Genomic DNA, 24,706 nt, shown 5'->3' on the forward strand with positions numbered 1-24,706 from the left:
GAGAGGCAAGAAGAAGAATGGAGGAGATGAGTGTAACAGTAGACAAGAAGAATACTTTGTTAACTTATAAAGAACCATGGCTACTAGAGAATTTGAGAAAGAAAAAAACAAGAAGAAGAAAAGAAAAAGAAGATGAAGAAAGCAAAAAAAATAACAAACTGGGAGAAACAAATCAAAATTGTCATTATGAATACAGACATAGGGGGAAAACAGAGTACATAGTAGTCATATTGAAATATTATTAAATATGAACGAAGTAAAGACTAATCTGTTATTACAAAGTGATTAAATTATAGGATGAGCACTTTCCTTTTTTTTTAATTTTAAAGAATAATTCACAATAAGTAACCTGTAACAGGAAATGGTTTTCAAATGATTTTTCAAAATCAAACATATTAACATACAACTCTTCAGGAGTATTTCTTTTGTAAAAAGAGAGGCTAATTTTCTTCTGAAGAAACCCCAAAATAAGAACTACTCTCTGGTTTCTTTTTGTTTTAGATTCTTCTGTTGGCACCGTCAAAGTTCATTTCCCTGAGAACTGAAACCAACCACATTTACTGGTGTGTGTCTAGAGTTTGCAATGGAAGCCAACAGTTTTGAAGTTAGTCCACTGCGGTCGATAGCATCTCTTCAGCAACTGTTAATGTTACCTAGTAATGCATAAACCAGCTCTTTATCCCCATCTGGCTCCTACCTGCTTCTTTCATTTAATGTGATTATTTGCTGGCTATAGATAAAACTGTGATTAATATTATCAATAAGGGACAACTAGAACAATAATGAACTTAATTTCCACTGTGAAGGAACTTTCTCTCGACTAAGGAAAAACATATGGAATACAGAGAGCTGAAATGGAAAAAGTTAATGAGCTTTGGGGTCAGGCCGATTTGGATTAAAAATTTTTTTTTAAGAACATAAATTACCATTTTTCTTTTCCAATGGTACAAAACAATTTGTCAAAAACAATTTCCAACTTAAAATGAAGAGTAGAATAAAGTTTTCAAGTATAATTTCCAAGATTAACCCTGTACAAATGATATACGTATTTTAGAAGTTCCAATACTTGCTGGGGAATTTTTTTAAACACTAAACATCTTTGTGATTAAGCCTACTTTAATCTTATCAATTAACCTTCTAACAGCATACTGTGAGGGAACACAAGCAGATTAAAAACACCGTGCTGTTTTCTGCACAAGAGAGACCCAGGTGATGCGGTGACACGAGCGTGTCTGGCCTGATCAGTAACACGGCAGACTTCATCTTCAGACCAGCCGACCTGCACAGGGGGCCGCACAGACCCGTTCTCTCTCTCTCTCTTCTCTAACTTGGAACAGTAAACATTATTTTAGATCATCTTAGCAAACTAGGGGCAAGTTTACAAACCTCGAGTCTCACAGTCACTCTAGGTGGGACCTCACACACCTGGGGTGTCTGATTTCAAATAAGCCTCGGAAGACCCTCTCATGCTGACCTGCCCCTTTCGCTGCTCTCCAGATGAGAGGGTCAAGGGCCTTCTCACCCTTCTTTAGGCTGTCACCACCCAGAGGCCAGCATATCTCTTGATGTCCACACAGGCGCTGGTGGACATTGCCACACAAGGGCAAAGAAGTGTGAGGCCTCAGGGAGCCCTGCTCCCTGGTTTGGAGCCTGCGGGAGCCCTGGCCCTGCCCCTCCTCCTCGCTTCTCCTCCCCTCCTCTCTTCTGGCCTCGCCCCACGCCTCCCGCATCAGGTCAGCATGTGCTGACCGTGGTGTCTGTGTGGGCGTCCTGGTGGCCATCAGGCCTGCCCGGGGGTTGGCCAAGGTGAGTGAGGCCATGCAGGGCCACGGGTCAAACAGGTGGGCGTTGTGCACTCATGACAAGGAAAGACCCTCAAAAGAAAGTGAAACTAAAATAACAAAGAACTTCTGCCTAAGAATATTTGGCTTTAGAAGGTAAATAAAATAATTACATTTCTCAAAACATAATTTTCTGACTGACATTCCTAAATCCTACATGTACATTACTTCCTAACTGCAGATTTTCAAAAGGCAATTAATAAAAAAATTCGGGTCATTCTTAAATAATATGAGATAAACTTTAAAGATCAGATTATGATTTCCGATATTTGTATACACATTCTATGGAGAGATGGCTATTGAAAACAAAATAAAATAAAATAAAAACCAAAGGTGCAAATGAAGTCTCACTCCTGCAGGGAAGTAAAGCTCTTTCTGAATCAGACAGGAAAGTGAGAAACCAGACCTAGCTGTGCAATGTCTCCACCAGCGACTGTCCGAGAGCAGCATCTATGGTCATGCCTAAGATACCTCCTTCTGCAAATAACCCTTCAGACACATTCAAAAATGTCTCACTGAGACCTAAATTAGGCTTTTAAGATTTGGTCCCTTCGTGGGAAAAGCTGGTTGTGATCTGCAAATGACTATTATCAATTCTCGACTCTCGTTTTGTTATTTTACTCCTTGTAACGGTAAACGCAAAACTTAACTTTCATCTCTGAGACAAATATAGAGCACACAGTCAAAATAAATAACATGGAGAAGAGAACATTCCTCTGGGCAGTTACAAACCCTTGGGGAGGGGATGCTTGGCGGTCACCATGCCAAAGCCCTCTCTCATGGCCCTGCTCTGACTGTGTCGCTCCGTGTCTCCTCTGGGGTTGGCGTGATCTGCCGGGAGGGAGGGGTTGGCAGGGTCCCCCTGCGTCCAGGGGGACAGCCACTCGCGCACAGTGACCGCGTGTACCTCCATCTGGCGCTGCAGGATTTAAATTTTAACTTTATGATATACTAGCAGGGTGACTTTGGGCAGACTACTTAATGACACTGGTCTTAGTGTTTTCTGCTGTAGAACAGAGACGATATTAATTGTATTTTGTATATCTGACACAAAGGTTATGAGAAAATGAATGAGACAGTGTGGTATATAGTGGACAATCAGTGTTAGATGGGCCTTCTTCTGCTCTTTTTCCCTTTCCTCATGTTATCACTAAAGTAACAATACATGTCTCAGTCTGGGTGTAAGGACCTGCAAGTTCGTGAAATGCAATCTTCATCATGGTATTCATATTCTTTTAGAGAATGAAGGGACCTTGAGAAAGGCAAGCTATCTTTTTTTTTTTAAATTTATTTTTTATTTTTTGCGGTACGCGGGCCTCTCACTGTTGTGGCCTCTCCCGTTGCAGACCACAGGCTCTGGACGCGCAGGCTCAGCGGCCATGGGTCACTGGCCTAGCTGCTCCGCGGCATGTGAGAAGAGCATGTGGGATCTTCCCAGGCCGGGGCACGAACCCGTGTCCCCTGCATAGGCAGGCGGACTCTCAACCACTGCGCCACCAGGGAAGCCCTAGCTATCTTATTTTAAATAAGCAAACGTTTAATCTTGATAACAGATGGTACAAATGCAACCAAACGGGCAGCCGTTTGGTTTTGATTATGGTGAAAAAGATGAAAAAATTCATTTATGCTTTAGATATTGACAGATAAATGTTCGGTATTCCATCCCACCCTCCATACCCCATACAGTTTTCTGCACAACTGGGTCTGCCAAATTAGTGCAGCTTCCAGCTGCAGAAAACCCCTTGGGTAATCTCAGGGCACGTGGAGCTGCTCAACCCCCCTCCAGGGTACAGCTTAGCCCAGCTATCAGTTCCCCAGCTAAGCTGTAGCTTCTCTGTGCTGATATAAATTTTGCTACAGTGGTGTGGAGACTACCACCAATGGAATCTTTGTTTGAATAAATTCAAAATGAATAAATTCAATGTTTGAATAAAAGAGGGCACTCATTAAACCTTAAGATACTGGACATCTAAAATGGACAGAGAGGCAAATTGCCTGATTATTTAATCACCACTTGGATTACATCTTAGACTTGAAAGGAAAAAAAGTATAAAATTATCCTTTTACATTTTTAAGATTCTATCTATACACACATGCACATAGATTAAGGGTTATTCTTGGTGTTAAGTTACAATGACATAGAGGGAGCTAAAGATGTGAAAGAGCTAACTCACTTTGCTAAACCCCCGTGTATAAAGGACTCAGACACACCAGAAAGCTACTCAGGATGCTCCAGCAAAAGGAGAAAACAAAGAAAAAAAGAAAGATGTGAGAAACTGGAAGTAGGGTGTCTAACACAAAAAAAGAGGTGAAAGGAAGTCCTAGAAAGACAATGGGGCAGCAAACTGAGAAATCACTCTATCTAGAAAGGAGCAAGAGGACGAAGGCTCTGAGACTCCTCTCTAGGAAAAATAACAAGATTGGTAGATTATCTTATATGTTCGAGCATTTGGAAAAGGAGTAACAAAAATAATCAAAGTCAAAAGCTAAACTAGGAGAAAATATTTTTAAAAGACACATTTCACAAAGGACTCATTATCTCCAAAATATACAAAGAACACTTCAGACTCAACAATAAGAACACACACAACTCAATTTAAAAATGGGCAAAGATCCACTGACCCCCTAATAGACCCCTCACCAAAGAACAGATCCTGAGAGCAAACAGGCATATGAAAAGATGCTCCCAACCATATGTCACCAGGGAAGTTCAAATTAAAACAACACTGAGATACCACTATACATCTTGAAAGAAAGAAAAAAAAAAGTACAGCCATTAGACTGGCCAAAATCTAGAACACTGACAACTCCAAATGTTGGTGAGGATGTAGAGCAATACGAACCCTCATTCTTTGCTAGTGGAAATGCAAATTGGTACAGCTACTTTGGAAGACAGTTTGATGGTTTCTTATAAAACTAAACATACTCTTATCATAGGATCCAGCAATCACATTGCTTGGTGTTTACCCAAAGAATCTGAAAACATATGATCCACACAAAAACCTGCCACACCGATGTTTATAGCAGCTTTCTTCATAACTACCAAAACTCGGAGGCCACCAACATGGCCTTCAGAAGGTGAATGGGTAAACTCTGGTACATCCAGATGATAGAATATTACTCAGTACTAAAAAGAGATGAGCTATCAAGCCACGAAAAGACAGGAACCTTAAATGCATATTACTAAGTGCAAGAAGCCATTCTGAAAAGGCTACATACTATATGATTTCAACTGTATTTCATTCTGGAAAAGGCAAAACTGGGGAGACAGTAAAAAGATCAGTAGTTGCCAGTGGTTAGGGGTGGGGGAGAAGGGATGAATAGAGGAAACACATAGGATGTTTAGGGCAGTGAAAATGCACTGTATGATAATATAGTTATGGATACATGTCATTACACATTTGTCCAAACCCACAGAATGTACAATACCAAGAGTGAACTCTAATGTAAACTATGGACTTTGGGTGATTATGATGGACTAACCTAGATTCATCAACTGTCACCAATGTACCACTCTAGTAGGGGATGTTGATAATGGCAGGGCATTTGTGGGAAAACTCTGTACCACTCTCTCAACTTTGCTGTGAACCTAAAACGGCTTTGAAAAAATCAAATTTTTTATTTTTTTTAAAGCTAAACTGAACATCCAACTAAACATGATTAAAAACAAAACCAAAAGCAAGTCTCGATTCTAGAAAAAACGTAACAGAAGGGAAATATAACTAACTTTGAAACTTGTGTTACGTCTTCACATATTATGATATAGAAGAAGAAGAAAAATAATTTGAAAGAGCTAAATCCTCATCTACTATATGACAACAGTAAGAATCCAGAAATAGCAGTTACAAGCACATTACCTAGAAGTAAAAATGTAAACGCCAAAAGATACAGCTGAAATAGGAAAGGATTTGGTAGGAGGCAGCTCTATTTCATTAAAAGCAATTTGTAATATTTGATGTTGTAAAAATATGTGAATATTCTTTTGAGAAAAATAAATCCAAATGAAAGCAATACTGGGAAGAGGCAGGATCTTTTAAAATGTCTTACAAAACTTCAAATAAATCATGGCAACATAATGAAGGTTTATCATAAGGTTCAGATCATTTAAAAAGCAATGCTTCCAGTGTTTTAACATATTTTAATACTGACAGGAATACAGATTGGCTTGTAGCAGTTTGCAAATACTTTTACAAGAATGATTGCTTCTCTTACTCTGAAAAATCCAGACATGCTTAATTATAAAATTTTTAGAAGCCTTTTCCTTATGTGTGCGAGGTGGGGAGGTTTTCGGGGCTTAAATTCATTTTGCAAAATTATCTCAGTTTGGGTTCTTGGATTCAGGTTTTGCATCCTATTTTGAAAGACATACTTTTCCTTATCTTTATAACAGTATATTTGTAGTAATAAGCAAGTAGGAAGCAAGTCCCACCAAATACATCTCCAGTCTTCACAGACTGGAGAAAACAAGCTGCATAGGGATTGCTTCTGATCACCAGAACATCTGACCTCCGATCAGGAGGTCAGACACCACATGTGTCTGTTGTACCTGACCAAACTCTTTTCAGCTAAACACAGGCACCTTCCAAATCAGACAATCTCGGCAGAGCCTGCGGTTTTTCTTAAGAGAGCCTTACATATTAACCTCTTCAACCAGATACATCTGGGAGTTAAGTGCTCTGGTTGGCACACAAAGGCTCCACATTTCCTGTCACACCACAAGCTATTAGTGACATAAGCAGATCTGCCCACTTCCCTAGCTCCACATCAGCTGACAGCTCTCTGCCATTTCCTCGCTCCCACCTCACTTTTCTTCTGAGTCTGTTCTATAGACAGCTGTGGTCCACATGAACACATACAGCTGTTCAGGAACATTCTTCCTGGTATCACCCTAAACATCAAAACGGATCCTTTTTTTTTTTTTTTTTTTTTTTTGCGGTACGTGGGCCTCTTACTGTTGTGGCCTCTCCCGTTGCGGAGCACAGGCTCCAGACGCGCAGGCTCAGCGTTCATGGCTCACGGGCCCAGCCGCTCCGCGGCATGTGGGATCTTCCCGGACCGGGGCACGAGCCGTGTCTCCTGCAGCGGCAGGCGGACTCTCAACCACTGCGCCACCAGGGAGGCCCGGATCCTTTTGTTTTTAAACGGAAGTGCTCAAGGTTTATATTAAAATAAATGTAATTTCAGATGTGAACTCCAGATGATGGAAGTTGACCCTTGAACAATGCAGGGCTTAGGGGCACTGACCGTCAGAGCAGTCGAAAATCCAAGTATAACCTATAGTTGACCCTCCCTATCTGAGTTTCGCATTTGTGGATTCAAACAATTGTGATTGTGTAGTACTGCAGTATTTACTATTGAAAAAAAAATTCCCGAATAAATGGACCCGAGCAGTTCAAACGCATGCTGTTCAAGGGTCAATTGTATTTACCATTGGGGTTCTACTAATAATAATCTCTTCACATTATTATTATTATTGGCTGTGCCATGCAGCTTGTGGGATCCCAGTTCCCCGACCAGGGATCGAACCCGTGCCCCCCTCCCTCCCCACCAACAGTGGAAGCGAGGAGTCCCAACCAAGGGGCAGGCAGGGAATTCCCCACCCCACCTTATTATTATATGCTGTCCCTGTACAATCCTGTTCATATCAGACTCTCCCTAAACTCTAAACTTGCATTTCCAAAACTTCCTTTTCCTCTCTCTCCACCCCAAGGGTTACTCAAAATTGATATTAAAATTAAAAATTTATGTTTTTTCCAGACCTGCTTCCTTTTTTATCCTGGTTAACAACTTAAAATAAGCTGGGGTTTTTCATCGATGTTCCCAAGCATTTAGTAAATGCTTTACTGGATGGACAGACTTTTTCATTTTCTCCTTTTGGTGGTGAGTTCTGGACCATCTACAATTCTGGTTGTCCAAGCTGGAAACCTTGGCAACACCCTCCTCTGTTTCCTTTTCTTTTCTGCCAATCTTGCCTTTATACTGTTCCAGTTGTCTTTTGCCTGGATGCTTGCCTCCAGAGAGCCTCCTCCCAGGCCTTTAACCCCTATCTATCCTCACCTCTGCGGTGCGAGAAGTCCAAAATGAAGATTCGCTGTGGTTACTGTCCTGCTGAAGAACTTTCAATGTCCCATCAACTAAAGAACAAATCCAACTTTCTTGGCACTACATGTAAAGCTTTCCTTCCATGTTGGTCTCTACCAACCTCTCTACGATCATTTCTTCGTTCTCTCTAGCTGAACTTTCAACTCAGGATCACCAACATTCTAGTTACTTCCCTAACACAGACGCTGTACAGGTGGTGGTGATGAGAGAGCAGAGGTCAGTAGATTAGGAAAGCACCAATATTCGGCAGTTTTTCAAAAGAGATAATATGGAGACATGACCATTGTTAAAACTATGATAAATATATATTCGAGGAGAAACATAAAAGCAAGAGAGAGTTTTTGAGAAAATTCTCAAGGGATGCACTTTTATTTTCTTTGATAGTTCCCCCAACCAGTGGCAGTGTCCTTCTTCTCCAGGTACCTCCTGTTAACGTTAAATCTTTAGGTCCTTATACACCTCACACCTCTGGGCCTCACTCATTTCTGCCAACAGTAGCTTCCCACTCCTCCCTTCTCTCCTTTTTTGACCCAGCTAATCCCAGTACATTGTTTTAAAAACAGCAGATCACATACTGTCTTATCTTGAAATATTACTTGCCTGCCCAGGTTGGGCTAAGGGCCCTTCCTGTTTCCATTGCGTTTTGCCATAATTCTATTAAATATTATATTGAGATTAACTGTCTATTCTCCCCATTCACAAACTATAAATATCTGAGGTCATGGACTGTGCTTTCCTCATCTTGGCAGCCTCAATACCTAGAAGAGTGACTGGCATAAGCCAGACATTTAATAAATGCTTATTAGCTGAAAGAACAGGTGACTCGATTTTTGCTCTTTGGTTGTTAATCTGTACCACAGACCAGTCTGGCTTCTTATCGGAAATAACACACAGGTGGCACATTTCACTAAGGCAGCCATTTATAAAAAAATAATTGATGGGCTTCCCTGGTGGCACAGTGGTTGAGAGTCCACCTGCTGATGCAGGAGACACAGGTTCGTGCCCCGGTCCAGGAGGATCCCACATGCCGTGGAGCGGCTGGGTCCGTGAGCCATGGCCGCTGAGCCTGCGCATCCGGAGCCTGTACTCCGAAACGGGAGAGGCCACAACAGTGAGAGGCCCGCGTACCGCAAAAAAAAAAAAAAAATTGATGATGAGTGGGATGAGTCCTTAACACTGAGCAACCCAGGCTGCTCCTTCAGCTCCACTAACACAGGGACTGGACTGATCTTCTCAGAGAACATATTGTCTTACAGCTGTTTTTTTCTATTTTCATGCAGACTCAAGTCACATGATGGTTCTATTTGTTGCTTCATGTCAGCAGTTGGTCTGGGAAAACTTAACACTAGCTCTAGCAGTGCTACAGAACAGAGTCAAATGGTATTTTAGCAAATGAGCGAGCAAATTTTGTTAGCATGGAAGCAGCCTTAGGAACATATTCTTTGCCAGAGAATGTTTTTGTATGAAATTTTTAATGTCCTAAGATCATTTTCATTATCTCATGACTTCAATCCTCTCCAAGGAGCACTCTATATCATGAATTCCAACTTTTCAAGATCTCCTGGGGGACTTTCACTCCATCTTCTGCCTTGGTCTATAACATGTTCCATATCTCCCATGGTAAAAACGGTAGTTTTTAGACTTCTTACTGCCTTAAGCCACTGTTTTGTCCTGAGATTTTCATTCATTGAGGCTCTTAAAAAACAAAAGGGTTTTTTTTCTTTTTTGGCCAAATTCACTTAGATCTTAATTCTCTCTAAGCTACTTTCCAACTTTATCATTTGATTGAAACGCCTGAAGGTCACCAGTAACCTCCTGTCACCTCAAGTGGATATCTGTAGTTTACACCATGCAGCCTACTCCCGCTTCCTGTGGCATCATCATTGCCTTGATTTCCTTTGGGATACCTTTTCCTCTGCTCAGAGTCTGTGTGCTTTAGCTGAGCTGATCCCATCCTTAGCTTCAAAGGTAGTCATGTAACATAAACATAAGCAACTCAGTACAAGGCATGATCGTCATGGGTCCTCACTAGAGCCAATCAGAACTAATACTGGAATTGAGGTTTGAGGTAAAATAAAAGAGAAAGCTCTTTCTATTTTTATGGACTTGGACTTGAATAGATGTAGGCTAAGATTGCCATTGCCGTCTTGTCACAATAAGGGGAAAGTCTTTCAGACACTAGAGCCAAAATAGGATATGAAGCCAAAGGATAAAAAAAGAAAAACTATGATTTTGTTGACTGAGCTCCTAAATCCAACCAAACCTAATAACAGAAATAGCCTTGAACTTTATAGCTGTGTGTGTCAATAAATTCTCTCTTGCCTCAACCAGTTATGGTTCTACGGTTGTTGTCGTCTGCAACAAAAACGGCAATAATTTATGCACCATCAAAACAAATCAGTGGCTGGTATCTGCCAGAACTAATCATTCCCTTTTCAAATATGCACTATTCCTTTGTCTTTACCCATTTTTTTCTGATCCTTCTTTAATCCCCTCTAGTTCCTCTTTATATATAGCTATAATTGTGGAATTTCAGGATTGGAATGAATAAGGGGTAACAAAACTAGTATGTATTGAGATCCTTGGAAAAGGCACATTTTATATGCATAAATACCTGTTAAAAGTGTAGACACATTTTTTGAAATTATGTTTGGAACACAGTACACTATTGATTAAAATGCTGTAAAAGAGATGTTATATGAAGGGAGACTAGTTATAAATTTGGACTGCATGCTATCATTTCCATCCTGAATGTAAAGAACTGAATATTAATGAGGCACAGAATGAAGGTTTTCACAGTGATAATGCCTCTGATTGTAGTTTGAAAAAAAATGGGAGAAATGTGTTATTGCACTTTGATACTAGCACACTTTCTGGAAAGCAATTAGATTGCGTTGTCACCTCAGTTTTTAGAAAGCGAAAGGTTAGAAAACACAATAAAACTGCACATTATTTCCAAAAAGAAATGAAAGTCATTGGACTGTGAGATATTTGAAATCATATCAAAAAGCAGAGTTTATGGCCCTATGAGTTATGGAAAAGGAAATTGAATTGTATGTTTTATTTTTAAAACACAACCACTACAAAGGTGTTTCCATAGTAACAAGGTCAATACCAGTCGCCATTGCAGACCTTCCTCTTTTCTGATACGGGGTTTAAAGATCTTTTTCAAATACCACTTTAAAAGTCCTATGAAAAAGTACAGGGTTTCTGATCATTCATCTGAACAAAAAAATGAGGAAAAACACACATGGGGTATTGAATTTCTCATGTTTTATGGATTATAAGCATTCGTGGCTGTCATATTTTCAGAGAAAAGCCTGCCTGACTAGCTACTATGCCAGCCCCTAAACACGGGATTTGATTAGCCTGATTGTAAATCTGGACAAACAGAAGTTGTTTGCAGTAGTATTCAAACAGAAATAAAAGGCAGCACAGTATTAAAAAACACACTTCCTTAACATTTAAATATTGAAAGAGTTAACTAAATAATCCCTGTTATTAGAAAAATTTCAGAGACTCAGATAAAATATGATTATCAGCACTAGAGGAAGGTTAAAAAGATACAGGTCACATTTTGTTTATAACAGAAATAAATAGCTCTTGGCCATAAAAATCAATTCATTTAGCACCACCAGGAAGTGGCTTCTCCTTCCTCTTTCCTTTGTATCAAGATACACTGCCTATATGACAGTCATTTGTATCATCTTATCTTCCCCACTAAACTGTGCACCCCTCAGAGCAGAGATACTTTCTCTTTGTGTTCACAATAGTATTTCACACACATTTTGTATATAGAAGACACTGAAAAAAATAACTGAAGGATGAATCATGAAAAATAACGACACAACAGTAACTAAAATAACAAAATCTCTGGCCTATTTTTAGAAATGTGTCAGTTAAAATGTGTACTCATGATTTTAATCTCTTCAAACCAAGAGGCTCGAGATCTTTGTTCACAAACTCAAAACCATTAAGTAATAAATCCAGTTGCCTGACCCCTACATCAATTCCTTCAGAATCTCTGCAAGTAGGGCCCTGGCATCAGCATTTTTTAAAGCTACTCAGGTAATTCTAATGTGAAGCCAGAGTTGAAAATCATTGCTTTAAACTGTTCTGCTTGGGCTCAACTAATGGCTTATTTATTTACTTCCAACTTTTAGCTGCTTGCTTTTTTTCCCCTCAATATTCCCTCATAGTACTCTATTTCCCAAATCTATTAACACCTTTTATTATAACTTTATTCTCTACATGATAAAGGCTTCAATTAAAATAGTTCTGGCTTATAAAAGTAAAAATTTTAAGCAAAAATTATTAGTGTATTTTGTTCAATACACTTATTAGCCTTTCGTTGCTGTGAATTCAGCTTCTGAAAACCAGAGCAGAATACAGTACCAATATTATAGATGTTAAATACATCCAGTAGAATTTAATATGTGTTTTTGTGCTTTTAAGCTTACCTTTCCCAGGCCTGTAATGCCTTTCACACCCTTATCTATCTGGAAAAATTCAGATTCCTCTTTCAAAACGTCCAGATCATATTTCTCTTCCTCTAGGAAGCCTTCCTTAATTCAGACTATCAAGAACTCTCTTCTTCGGTGCTGACACTGCCCCTCATTTATGCTTCTATTTTGCACTCCTAATACTGTATTGTCATTTCTTTTTCTTTTTAAAATAAATCCCTCATCCATAGTTGATCGTGAACAATGTGCAGTAAGTGCTGCACAGCAAAATAGTTAGAAGCCACAGGTACTCAATAAGTGTTTACTAGATGAAGGAATAAATGGCCATATTGAAGTGAACCAGGTACATTTCAAAAACACTATCGCTATGGACTGAATTGTGCTCCCCACAAAATTCATGTTGAAGCCCTAACCCAAATTCGTGATGGTATGTAAGGATGAGGACTTTGGGAGATAATTAGGTTTAGAAGAGGTCATGAGGGTAGGACACTCTTACTGGGATTAGTGCCTTTATAAGAGGAGACACCAGAGAGCTTGCTGTCTCTCCCTCTGTCTGCCACATGAGGACACAGCAGGAAAGGCAGGCATCTGCAAGTCAGGAAGAAATCCCTCACCAGAACCCAACCAAGCTGCCAGCCTGCAGAACTATGAGAAAATAAATATCTGTTGTTCATGTCACCCCGTCTGTAGTACTTTGTTCCAGCAGGCCAAACTGACTAATACAACTATGAACTGGGATTAAGTTATTTGAAGATAACATTAATATAAACATTACAGATATTTATGCTATCTCCTTTTATTGAAAACCTTAAAAAAAGTTTTTTTTTTTAAAGAAAAGACCATATGAAATGTAGTTAGTCTAGATATTTCATACTTCCTTTCAAATAAATTTAAGGCATAAATTTTGGTATTTTCCTGGTAAATTAAGAAGCCTGACATAAGTCATATATAGTGGAAGATGAAGTGGTTTTGCAGAACAATGTTCAGTAGGAAAAAAATAAGTTAACCTGGGGGATGGCATTATCAGTTATAGCTATTCACCAAGTTTCTTTTTTTCCTCACAGATAACAACTGAAGACCCAGCATGTTCCTTGCACTATGTTAGAGATTGTCTTAAATTAATTTTATTTGTCTTATGTAAGATAAAGAAAATATTTAAGGTGTCATGGAAACTCCATAATGTATTATTTATTAATTTATTCAACAAATAGTTATTGTGCATTGTGGGAACCCAATTTTGTGTTTAAAGCTATTTTAAGCTAGTTTCATTACTGCATTCTCTTGGGACTGTGGATACAAACTACCCAGTCCTTATCTGATAAATCTATTCTATAATCAAAGCATAAGAACTGTGTGGTTTAGATCAGTAGAATCTCTACTTTGAATTTCACGGCTAAGTAACATTTTTAAAATTTGTGGAACCAATGCCAAGTTCCCAACATTTTATTTGGCCAAATAATAATGTAAAAAACAAACAAATATCATTACCAACTATCACTATTAGTTCACAAATGACAAAGCATTTTAACACAATTAAAGAATATAATCTTAGTAGAGAATAAAGGGTGGTTTTCAAGGTGACCACATTTCATTAAATAGAGAAAAACATCCACTATATTCTTTACTCTTCTCATTTCAACCTAGACTGGTGAAAACTTTGTTAAGAACAAATCCATCTGTGAGATAGATACAGAAATTTCTACCATCTACCATTTCTCCTCTTTCTGCCATCTACCACTTCTCTACCTTGTTCCTATTTCTCACTATTCAAAATCCCTTCCTTATTTTAATTCTTTAGGCAGGCCATTAAAATAATAAGCAAACTCAGTTTAATCCCATCAGCTACTACTTAAACGTAATCATTTTCTCTCATTTTGTCAAATACTGAAGATAAATGATGCTTCTGGTACCATTATAACTTTATGTTTCTGCATTTATAATATATCATATGAACATCTGAATGATGGGTATAAATCAAATATCAACCAATGAAGCAACAAAACTTACATGTGTGGACCCAATGAAACTACCCTTGCCATTACAATTCCAAGAATCAGAGTTGTTAAAACTGTAGAAATAAGAGAGATCTGAAAAAGAAAATGTAAAGATATATGGTCAGTTTAGAATAGAGACAATTTTATTGAAAATATTAGGTGATTCACTTTTTACTTGAGTAAACTTATGTACAGTTTTTAAAATACAATTCTTTAGTAGTTTATTCTTACAGATTGGTATTGATAATCTAAGGCAGGTAAATTTTTTATTAGATCTTAGTCTTAGTTCTTTTCCCCCCCAAATAGAACAAGTACCAAATATGACTATTTCATAAAGGGAAATTATGTTTCCATTTTTCTTCAGGTTTTATTTTAGTGTTGACTTGTGCTTTTTTCTATCTATAATTGCTTCTTGCTTCTGTCGTTATCCTACCCTGCCCCTTCCTATACAACGTCCCCCCACCCACTCACACACATTTTGGGATGCCTCTGCTTTTTCCTTGCTGCTTTCTAGCTCTATTAAGTCTAATTTTCCTCTGTGGTTTTGTCCTTTGGTCTGTGTTTCTAGAGTCTTCTCTGCTACTTCCTCTCTCTTCTGTCACTATTTTAACTGGTTACAATATAAACTGGTCTGTGTGTATATGTGTTCTTTGCACTCTTAACATTAAATCTGTGTTCTACTCTTAATTTTTTAAATGGATAAGCACAATTTAGAAATTTTTGTCTGATAAGAAAAATATAAAATTGCTTTTATTTCATTTGTCATTAATCTTGTTTCCTGGGTTGTTAGTTTTTAACTAGAGAGAAGGTTCTATTATAAGTCCTCTGATCCACTCAGATATTGGGAAAGAATCCGGTCACATAGCTAGAAAGTGGCCCGTGGGGAACTCAGAGGCTCAGCCTGACTCCAGATCAGTGTTTTCTAACTACTCTGCTTTGCTCATGGGAGATTTATTTAAATACATCAATATGACATTTTTAAGGGACACTTAGGGTCAAAATGTTCAAGTATTAGTAATATGATGGAACATTAGCTTTCTTTTCATAAATGCCTTGCCTTTTGCTCTCAGAAGGAAGCATTTATGTCTACATTGAGCATGTGGAATGGAAAACAGTTCAGACATTTCAGAAAATTCACCAAAAAAGTTCCTTTTAATACACTTCAGTTTATTTCTAGATGCCTCTTATGGAAGGAAGGAGCATGGTCAGAAAACTCTGGAATATCATCCCCATTCTCAGCTCTACCTGGAAGAGGGGGCTTCATCACTGTGGATACACACGAAACATCACAGTGAAAAGTAAAACTAATTAACTATTGGATTTTTCAAAATAGAATGTAAAAACACATGAATAACTTAAAAAAAATTTTTTTTATCAGAATGTTTGGCATAATGAGGATGCAACACCAATAATATTCTGAGTAAAATACAAACACTTCATGAGAGTAAGGAAATAAAATACAGCCAGATAAAGGCTAATGCATGCAGATAAGCATATGTGGTGAGTTGAATACGTACTTGGTTGGTTTCATTAGAAATAAATAACCATTTCTCTTTAGCAATAAGAATCATAAATATTGGCCAAATTCTCAACAATTAATCAATCAAATATTGACATTTAAATTCACTGGATAAAAAATGGGCACAATAGACATTGTAATTTACAAAAAAATTTTAAGCCAATGAAGTGATTCATTCTTACTTCATTAAAGTTAATGTAATTTTAAATTGTTTAAATGACTATCTACAAAGAATGATAGAAAATAGACTAGATTTTTCAGTAAATAGACTTGGTTTAAATAGAGTTCTTTATATTTTCTAAAATTAAAGTATGCTGTCTGTGTCAGAGTATCTACCTTAAAAAAAGAAAAGAGAGGACCTATTTATTTCATAGTCATCAAGTATTTAACCATCAGTTCCCCCAAATAAGATAAAATATCAAACATAGTTTACTCCAATACAATTATAAGTAAACTAAAAGAAACTAAAGATGAATACTGTAATTAAGAACTTGGCCATAGAGATAGCAGTTTGACAAAATTAATGCAGGTAACAAAGTGCATTTCTTTGCCTATTTAAAATGTAAAAATTACCTTTCCAAGTTTCGCTATATCTCGATACAAGGACAAAGGCAGAGTAAAGGCAACAGTGGAAAGCACAATAATGAAATGGTGACCAATAAGCAAGTTTTCAGGATCAACTAAAACACAATAAATATTATAAAGTGTTTATGAGTAACACCAGTGACACAAGTAGTCAAATATTTAATTAAAAAAATGACTTAATTAATACAAAGCGCTACATAAATGACAATTTTGAATAAATTCCATACAACCATGTAAAAACAGAAATAATTCACGAAAAATGTAAATACAAAGTAACTTAAGGATGAACCTATAATTCAAATAATGTTATAATATTTTGCATTCAAATTATTTTAGTAGCCTCTGCATCAGTTGTCCTGCTTCTTCCTTCCTTTGTCCCCTTAGTGTATGTGTGTATATATATATATATATATATATTTTTTTTTTTTTTTTTTTTTTTTTTTTTTTGCGTTACGCGGGCCTCTCACTGTTGTGGCCTCTCCCGTTGCAGAGCACAGGCTCCGGACGTGAGGCTCCGCGGCACGTGGGATCTTCCTGGACCGGGGCACGAACTCGTGTCCCCTGCACTGGCAGGCAGACTCTCAACCACTGCACCACCAAGGAAGCCCCCTTAGTGTATACTTTTAACCTAGAAACTACAGAGATCCTTTCCAAAGGCTAAAGACATTATGTCACTCCTTGTCCTAAACCCTCTAATGGCAAAACCCTTCATTCATAAAGTAAGCAACATGGGGAAATGGTAGGTTCTGTGGCTTTTTTTTTTCTAACTTCTGTACTCCAGAGAGACTTGATCAGTACAACTTAAAATTTCAAACCTCAAGGCTTTGATAAAAATATTCACTATATTTCTACCCTTCTATTGAGAAAGAAGTGATTTCCCTGAAGGAAAGCAGACAAAGCAACTTTTTGGATAGGGAAGATGTCATAGGGAAGCTGCTGAAACCTGGTATTTATTCACTGCAGACTCTTGGCTATCAAAACAAGGAAATAATATATATATATATATATATATATATATATAGTGTGTGTGTGTGTGTGTGTGTGTGTGTGTGTGTGCGCGCGCGAGAGAGAGAGAGAGAGAGAGAGAGATCAAATACAAACAAAATTTGTAAACATAAAATAAAACATACTTACAAGGATTTATATATATATATATATTTAAAGCTGTGCTAATCACAGTATTCACTTTAGGAGCTATGTATGTATTCCAATGAAGACACTATTGTTTAAATTTTTAGCTCATATTGAATTCCTTCAGAGATCATGTGATTATACTTTCGAAATGTCCTCAGTGGTACCAAGTCTTTGTGCATTAATTTCTGCAAAATCTAAAATCTGTAGAAGCCAAGTCTGTCAAATAAGTAAGTGAATGTGGTAAAAAACAAAAACAAAAAAAGAGAGCTATTACTCTGAAGAGTAAGACTAGTTTTCTTATATGGCTAATAAACTAATGTATAAGGAAGTTCCAAGGTGGGAATTTCAAAATGGCATAAGTTATACACACACACACAAACACACACACGTATATACCAGAATGGAAATATTAATCGTGGGTTTTTGTTTAACTCAGTCATAACTAAACAATCGTCATAACGTTGTGAGTCAAAACAATAAAACAGGAAAGTCAAGTTCCAAAACCCTTGAACTCAACTACTTACATATTTCTGGTAAACATAATATGAATTAAATTATTTGTGTATCTGGTCTGTTTACCATTTCAAACTGTTTGCTCTACTAATATAGTGTTATCTTATTTATACGGATGTCTGAAGTTACATGTATCCTTAAAATTCTGAAAGTATAGATTAAAAAAGAAGGAGAAAAGGAAAGAAGGAAGGAAGTGTTGGTAGGATTACGCCTACTTGGTTGTCCCAAGAGAAAGAGACTATGCTATGTTTTCTAACATTTTCCTCATACATATGTATTACTTCTTAAATAAGAAAAAAGAAAGAATTTTTTCTAAATTAATAATGCTCCTTTGAAAAACTGAAAAAAGCAAAGGAAACAAAAAATTCCCATGAATCGCACAATTAAAAGATAACCACAGTTTATATGTGGATATATGTTTTTTATTTTTTCCTTATTTATGGAAATAGAAAATTTACATAATTTAGATCATATTGTATATATGGTATTATATTCTTCTCATTTTCCTTAACATTCTATCCACTCACCTAATCTCAGTTTATGAAAACAGGATTTGGAGGCTGGGGGCTATGACAGCACCTACAGATAACAGCTAACAGTGCTGGGTACACCTCCTATATGCTAGGCACTGTCTGCGTTGTCTCTCGTTTCACACCATAATTCTATGAAGCAGGTGATACTCTAATTCATAATTTAGAGATGAGGGGCTAGAACTCAGCGAGGGCATTAACCTTCTCAAGGTCACACAGCTAGCAAGTAGTGGGTCAGTGATTTGACGCTCAAATCTCCTTGGTTTCAGTTTCCACTAAACCCTGTGAGAGGAATAGGCACAATTTCCAGTTTTACGTTTTGTTTCATTTTGTTGGCATGTTTCTAGGATGGGTGATTCACACACTAAGAGAAAAGGTGTTTTTGTATCAATTTGAAGGATAATAACAACTATAAAGTTAGGCGACTATGAAATGGGGATTATGTGGCTTGGACGAGGAACTCTTCAAAGCAAAAAGACTCACAATCTCTGAATTATTCAAATAGCCATGATATGGTGAAAGGATGAACAGGGAGTGGCGTTGTGGCACATGCTGAAAAGGTTTACTTAAAATGTTCACAGTGGCTTTTTCAGAATCAAGCCAAACAGGAAACAACCCAAATGTCCCTCAACTGGATGATAGATAAAATGTTTATATCCATATAATGAAATAATCCTCAGCAATTGAAAAAAAGAACACGTTACTAATAAACTCCAAAACATGGAGAATCTCAAATGTACTATACTAAGTGAAAGAGGCCAGACCCAAAAGGCTAGCTCCTATAAGATGCCATTTATTTGACATTCTGGGAAAAGCAAAAGTAGGAAGAGAAATCAGATCAGTGGTTCCCTAAGGCTGGAGATGAGAGAAAGTTTGACTACAAAGGGGAATGAGGAAAATCTGGGGGGATAACGGAATGGTTCTGTATTTTGATTGTGGCTGTGGTTATATGACTATATGCATGTGTCAAAACTCATAGGACTATACATTAAAAAGGGTTAATTTTACTATATTAAATTGTAGCTTAATACAAATAATGGGGACAAAGATTAGCTTGCTTATTTAAGAAATGATGTAGTATAAACACTACATGAAAAAATGATACTACAGATAGTGATACATAAGATATTTAAAATATAAAGTATTTTAATTATATAAATAATAATTTTTAAACAGCTAAATTAGAAATAAACTATATATAAGAGATTAATACTTTAGGATCAGATTGGATCATGGATATTACTGGATATTTGAAGTCATCCAATTCCTCCACTTGCAAATATTTTATTTTTAAATTATTATGAATCACATTAACTATGGAAAACTATATAAAATAAATATACTGACTTACCTCCAGGGATTCTTTGGAAAACTTTGCTCAAAGTATCTCCAGTTATTATGTTGTAACTTATCATGGCTAAACACATAATTAAAACAATACAGTCACCAACAAGCCATCACATATTTCATCTTGAATATTTTGAAAGTAATCAGTTATCACTTCCCAAATAGTCTACTTTCAAATATATATTGTGATTACAAATATGTACAACTTTAAAAATAACTAGACAGAAGATTTGTGGGAGAATATCAGTTTGTATTACAAAAGATTTTCCCTTCACAAATTGATTCTTTCCAGAACATCTTTAAATAATAGTGAGTTTTGGTAGTCATTTAAAATGCAATTTATTTTGTTATTAAAGTTCAGTTTCCAAATACTCTTTAGGAACACATATTTTGCTCAAAGTGAGGAACAATAATAGAAAACTGTCAAGGCTCCAAAATATCACCTCATTTGAAAAAGTAAAATTTTGGAGAAATATATTCTTAGCTTTCTGAAGAGACATAAGAAACTAGTTTGAACAATAGCTTCTGTATTACTTATTTTGAAAATGAAGTCAATTTGGCCACTGATGAACGTTAACATTTTGCTTATTTAAGAAGTGCTGGGTGCAAACTTTAAACAGCACGTTGGCCTTGGACATGACTTCCACAAATCCTTAGGTTTTCAAAAAAATTTTAGCCTTAGAAGAAATCTATCATTCTATTTTTCATCAAGCTAGGGAATCACAAGCATTAACTCAGAATCACGCTCACTTTATTTCAATGAAATACTCAGAAAACTGACCAAAAGGAACAGAAAACAAGGGAAAAATGGCTAAAGATAAACACTTAATGTGGAAAATATTTCAACTACTAGTATTCTTTAATGACTATTAAAACTATTTTATTCAGAAATGGCCGTTTATGAAAATACTTACAATATTCAATTTCATATTCATCCTTACCTATGAAAGGATACAAAAATTGTAGAACAGACAGTAGGAGATATCCTGGAAAGCCAAAAGTTTTATTGACCAAAGACTGGTAAGTGTCTGTCCCAGAGAGGGCCCCTCCTTTTATCAATAAAACAAGGGAAAAGTCTGTGGCAAAAATAACCATTAAACAAATGTCAGATTACATTTAGTACAATTTTTTTTTTTTTAGTGTTTTGACTTAAAGAAAAAAAGAACTTTAAAGAAGAGTTTAATGCTACAGTAAATTAGCATGGCAAGTCTTACTTTCTTTTCATAAAACTTTATCTTTCATAAGACTGTACTGTTTCCAGTTATCTATTTTTCAATCGAGATGCAAATAGACTTCATATATCCATGCAATGAACTGGACAGATGAGGGTATGCAGACTAGAGTTAAAGCTTCAATTTTCCATTTTACTTTCTTAACCTAACCAGTGCGATGACTATTAACAGGTTGTGGCTCAATTGTCCAAGCAACAGAATGTAGGTAATCCAATATCTCATAGGCGTTCAACATGTGAAGACCGAGAATAAAACGTGCTGGAAGCATTCAGAAGAAAAAATAGATTTAGGAGAGTCAGATCATTTGTTTTATAACAAAGTACAACTAGTAACTTTATAGTTATTATGGTTTACTTTACTATATTATTATTATAGTTAAGAGAGCACTCTAAGAATTTTTTTTTGAAATTTACATTTTAGAGATTTAAGTTCCACTTTTTTTTTTAAAAAACAGAGATGGCCAATTTTCTTTTTGTTTATTTATTTATTTGGCCGCATCGTGTGGCTTGTGGGATCTTAGTACCCTGACCAGGGATTGAACCGTGCCCTTGGCAGTAAGAGCTCGGAGTCCTAACCACTGGAACGCCAGAGAATTCCCAAGTTCCACTTTTAGTGTTGAAATTGAAGACACAAATATACAGAAAATATATAACTAAAAGTCTCTTTCATTTAACCTAATGTTTTTTGAACACCTAGTGAATGACACTGCAGTTGTATTGGGTACACAGCTACACAGAGGGTGTGATTCTTGCTTTTTCTTTTTTCTTGCTCATGCTTCCATCACAGGTGAATTTTTAATCAAGTTATTTGGAAATGTACTAGAATACAAAGAAGAAAATACAAATCATTGCAATGTTGTTTCCACCTTGATTCCCCACCCCCAGTTCACTGAAACTTCTTTTAACAAGTTCATCAATGAGCTCCAAGTTGATAAATCCAATTGATACCTCCTAAATATTAATCATATTTGCTTTTTCAGTAGCATTTTCTCCCTGTTTACCATTCCCTTGTTTCTCAACCATCCTCCCTTGGCCTTTCTGACATCACTTTCTCTTGGATTTCCTCCTATCTTTTGGGCCATTTAGTTTTTCACGTTTCTTTAACTCTCTTCAAACCCTGGATTCTTGGACTTTTTCCTCACTCTTCAAGATGTCCTAATGTGATCCTATTCATGGTCATGCTTTCAATTTTCATAAAGATGTTAGTAACTCCCAAATTTGTACCTCCAGCCCAGATTTCTTCCAAAACTCCAGATTTCTACATCTAGCTGCCTAATAAACATTTTACCTTGAAGACCTCATAGGCATCTTGATTTCAGGTATCCAAATTAAAATTTATATATTTGTTTTGGAACCTGCTTCTGCATTCATATTTCTCCAAACTGTGAATAATATCAAGATAAACTTGAGAATCACACTAGACTTCTCATTATCCATCACCTTCTATTTTCCTTTGGTCACTAAGTCCATTAACTACTGCATCATAAATTATTCAACTATATCTCCTCACTTCTAGTCTCTAACCTGTTTTACTTTAGGGCTTAGGCCTTTATCACGTCTTGCTTGGATTACTGCAAAAACTCCTATTAGTTCTCTCATCCACTATCCCCTCCCTACTAAGACTTTCTTGACCTCCCCCCTGTACCAGATGAATCTGACCACAGAATAAATCTGACCATGTTTTCTGCTTAAAATCCTCCAGGGGAATACTTTGATGCCTTTGGATAAAAACCAACACTTTTTCATAATTTTTTTTCAGAAAAAAACTGTTTATTAGCTGTGGGATCTTGGATGAAGGACTCTGAGTTTCATCTGTAAAGTACGGCAATACCCCAACCTTGAAGAGTCTATGAGGATGATGATGTTTAAATGCCTACCACAATGCTTGGCACACTATGGAGGCTAAATGAATGAGAACTCATGCTATTTTTAGTTATCTTCTATAGGCTGTGTGTTGAGGTGGAAAAACATTGTATTTGGAGTCTGATGATACTGACGGTAACGATGATAAAAACCACAAAAACACTAGCAAATACTTCACAACACTTTCTGTCTGCCAGACCTTTTTCTAAATGCTTTATGTATATTAACGTGTTTCATCATCACAACAGCCCTAAGTAGGTGCCATTATGATCCCCCATTTGATAGATGAGAAAAGTGAGGCACAGAAGCTTAAGTAAATTGCTAAATTTCACAGAATAAAGGAGAGACAGGACTCAGACCCTGGTAGTCTAGCTCCAGAATCCATGCATTTAACCAAAATCTCAACTCTGTTGCCAGTACCTGCAGACCTTGGGCAAATCATGTTAACCTACTGGTCTCAATTTCCTCCTCCATAAAAAGTAGAACATGAATACCTACTTTATGGAGTCAGAAGGATTAAGTATAGTGGCTGCATTATGCTTGGCATCTAGCCAGTCTTCAGGAAATGGTAATGATTATCATTACATGGGAGCCTTCAAAAATGCCTCTGCAAACCTCTCTAACTTCATCTCTTTCCACTTACCAACATCAACCCTATACTTTAGCCAGGCTGAATCACTTACATAGTTCTCGCTTGCATTTCCACATTACCGTCTGCTTGGAGTACCCTTCCATTTTCTTTGCTCTCTCACATTTTTTCATAAACAGTCAGTGAAGCTGTCTTTTCCTCCCCAAAACATGTCTGCTCCTTTAAGGCTGGATTAAATGCCAGTATCCCTATTGTCATGCACATATTTGTATTATGGTATTTTTCATGAAGTATTATAATTATGTGTGTTTTTTTCTGCCGAATGTACTACATTGTGAGCTTCATGTGGGCAGGAATAATGCTATCATTGCTATAGCTATCATTGCTATCATTGTTATAATGGCAGCAGTGTCAGTAAATATCTGTTGAATGAATCAGTGATCAATAAAGCAGGATTGCTAGGTGTCTATATATCTGATTCAAATGTAATATGATAAATGACTTAATAAATATATTTTAAAATATTCTGCAAGCACAAATGACATAGTAATTCATCCTATATCCTTTGTTTAAAACTAGGAAAAGCTTCACAGAAGAGCTGAGTAGTGCCTTGAAGGATAAACAGGATTTCACCAGGTAGAGAAGAAAAAAAAAATGTCAAGCAGGGGGACTATCTATGGGAAGTCAGTGTGAAGGTATATTCTACATGTGGGTAATGGAATAGTCCAGAATGGCTAAAACATAAGTCCCACACAGGGCAGTGTCGGTGACAGGGTGAAAGAGAGGTCATATTAGTGGGAGATAAGACCAGAAATGCAGACTGTGGCCGAACCATGAAAGAATTTAAATGCAATAAATTTTTTTCTGTTGTCATTATAGAGTCTTGGAACGTTTTGACTGGGGGAATATCAGATCAGGCTGAGGTTTCGTAAAGATAACTTTTGCAGTAATATGGAGGACGGATCAGAAAGCAAAAGACAGATGCTAAAGGCAGG

General features: G+C 36.9%; 1 protein-coding gene across 6 annotated transcripts in view; it reads right to left on the minus strand.

The window, feature by feature from the left end:
* Nucleotides 1–24,706, minus strand: part of SLC38A11 (solute carrier family 38 member 11) — a 74,122-nt gene that overhangs the window by 43,966 nt on the left and 5,450 nt on the right. For 4 of the 6 annotated variants that reach the window (XM_079924288.1, XM_079924289.1, XM_079924287.1 and 1 more), the window contains exons 4-7: nt 20,970–21,104; nt 20,033–20,098; nt 16,493–16,599; nt 14,414–14,493 (exon numbers count right to left, since the gene is read on the minus strand). In XM_079924288.1, the coding sequence (XP_079780414.1) occupies nt 14,414–14,493; nt 16,493–16,599; nt 20,033–20,098; nt 20,970–21,104 (388 nt within the window). Of the gene's footprint in view, nt 1–14,413; nt 14,494–16,492; nt 16,600–20,032; nt 20,440–20,942; nt 21,105–24,706 lie in introns of those variants that run through there. The other 2 variants (XM_079924286.1, XM_079924290.1) reach the window with 2 other exon arrangements.

Source organism: Stenella coeruleoalba (assembly GCF_951394435.1).
Source record: "Stenella coeruleoalba genome assembly, chromosome: 6".
In the NCBI taxonomy this organism is placed as follows: domain Eukaryota; kingdom Metazoa; phylum Chordata; class Mammalia; order Artiodactyla; family Delphinidae; genus Stenella; species Stenella coeruleoalba.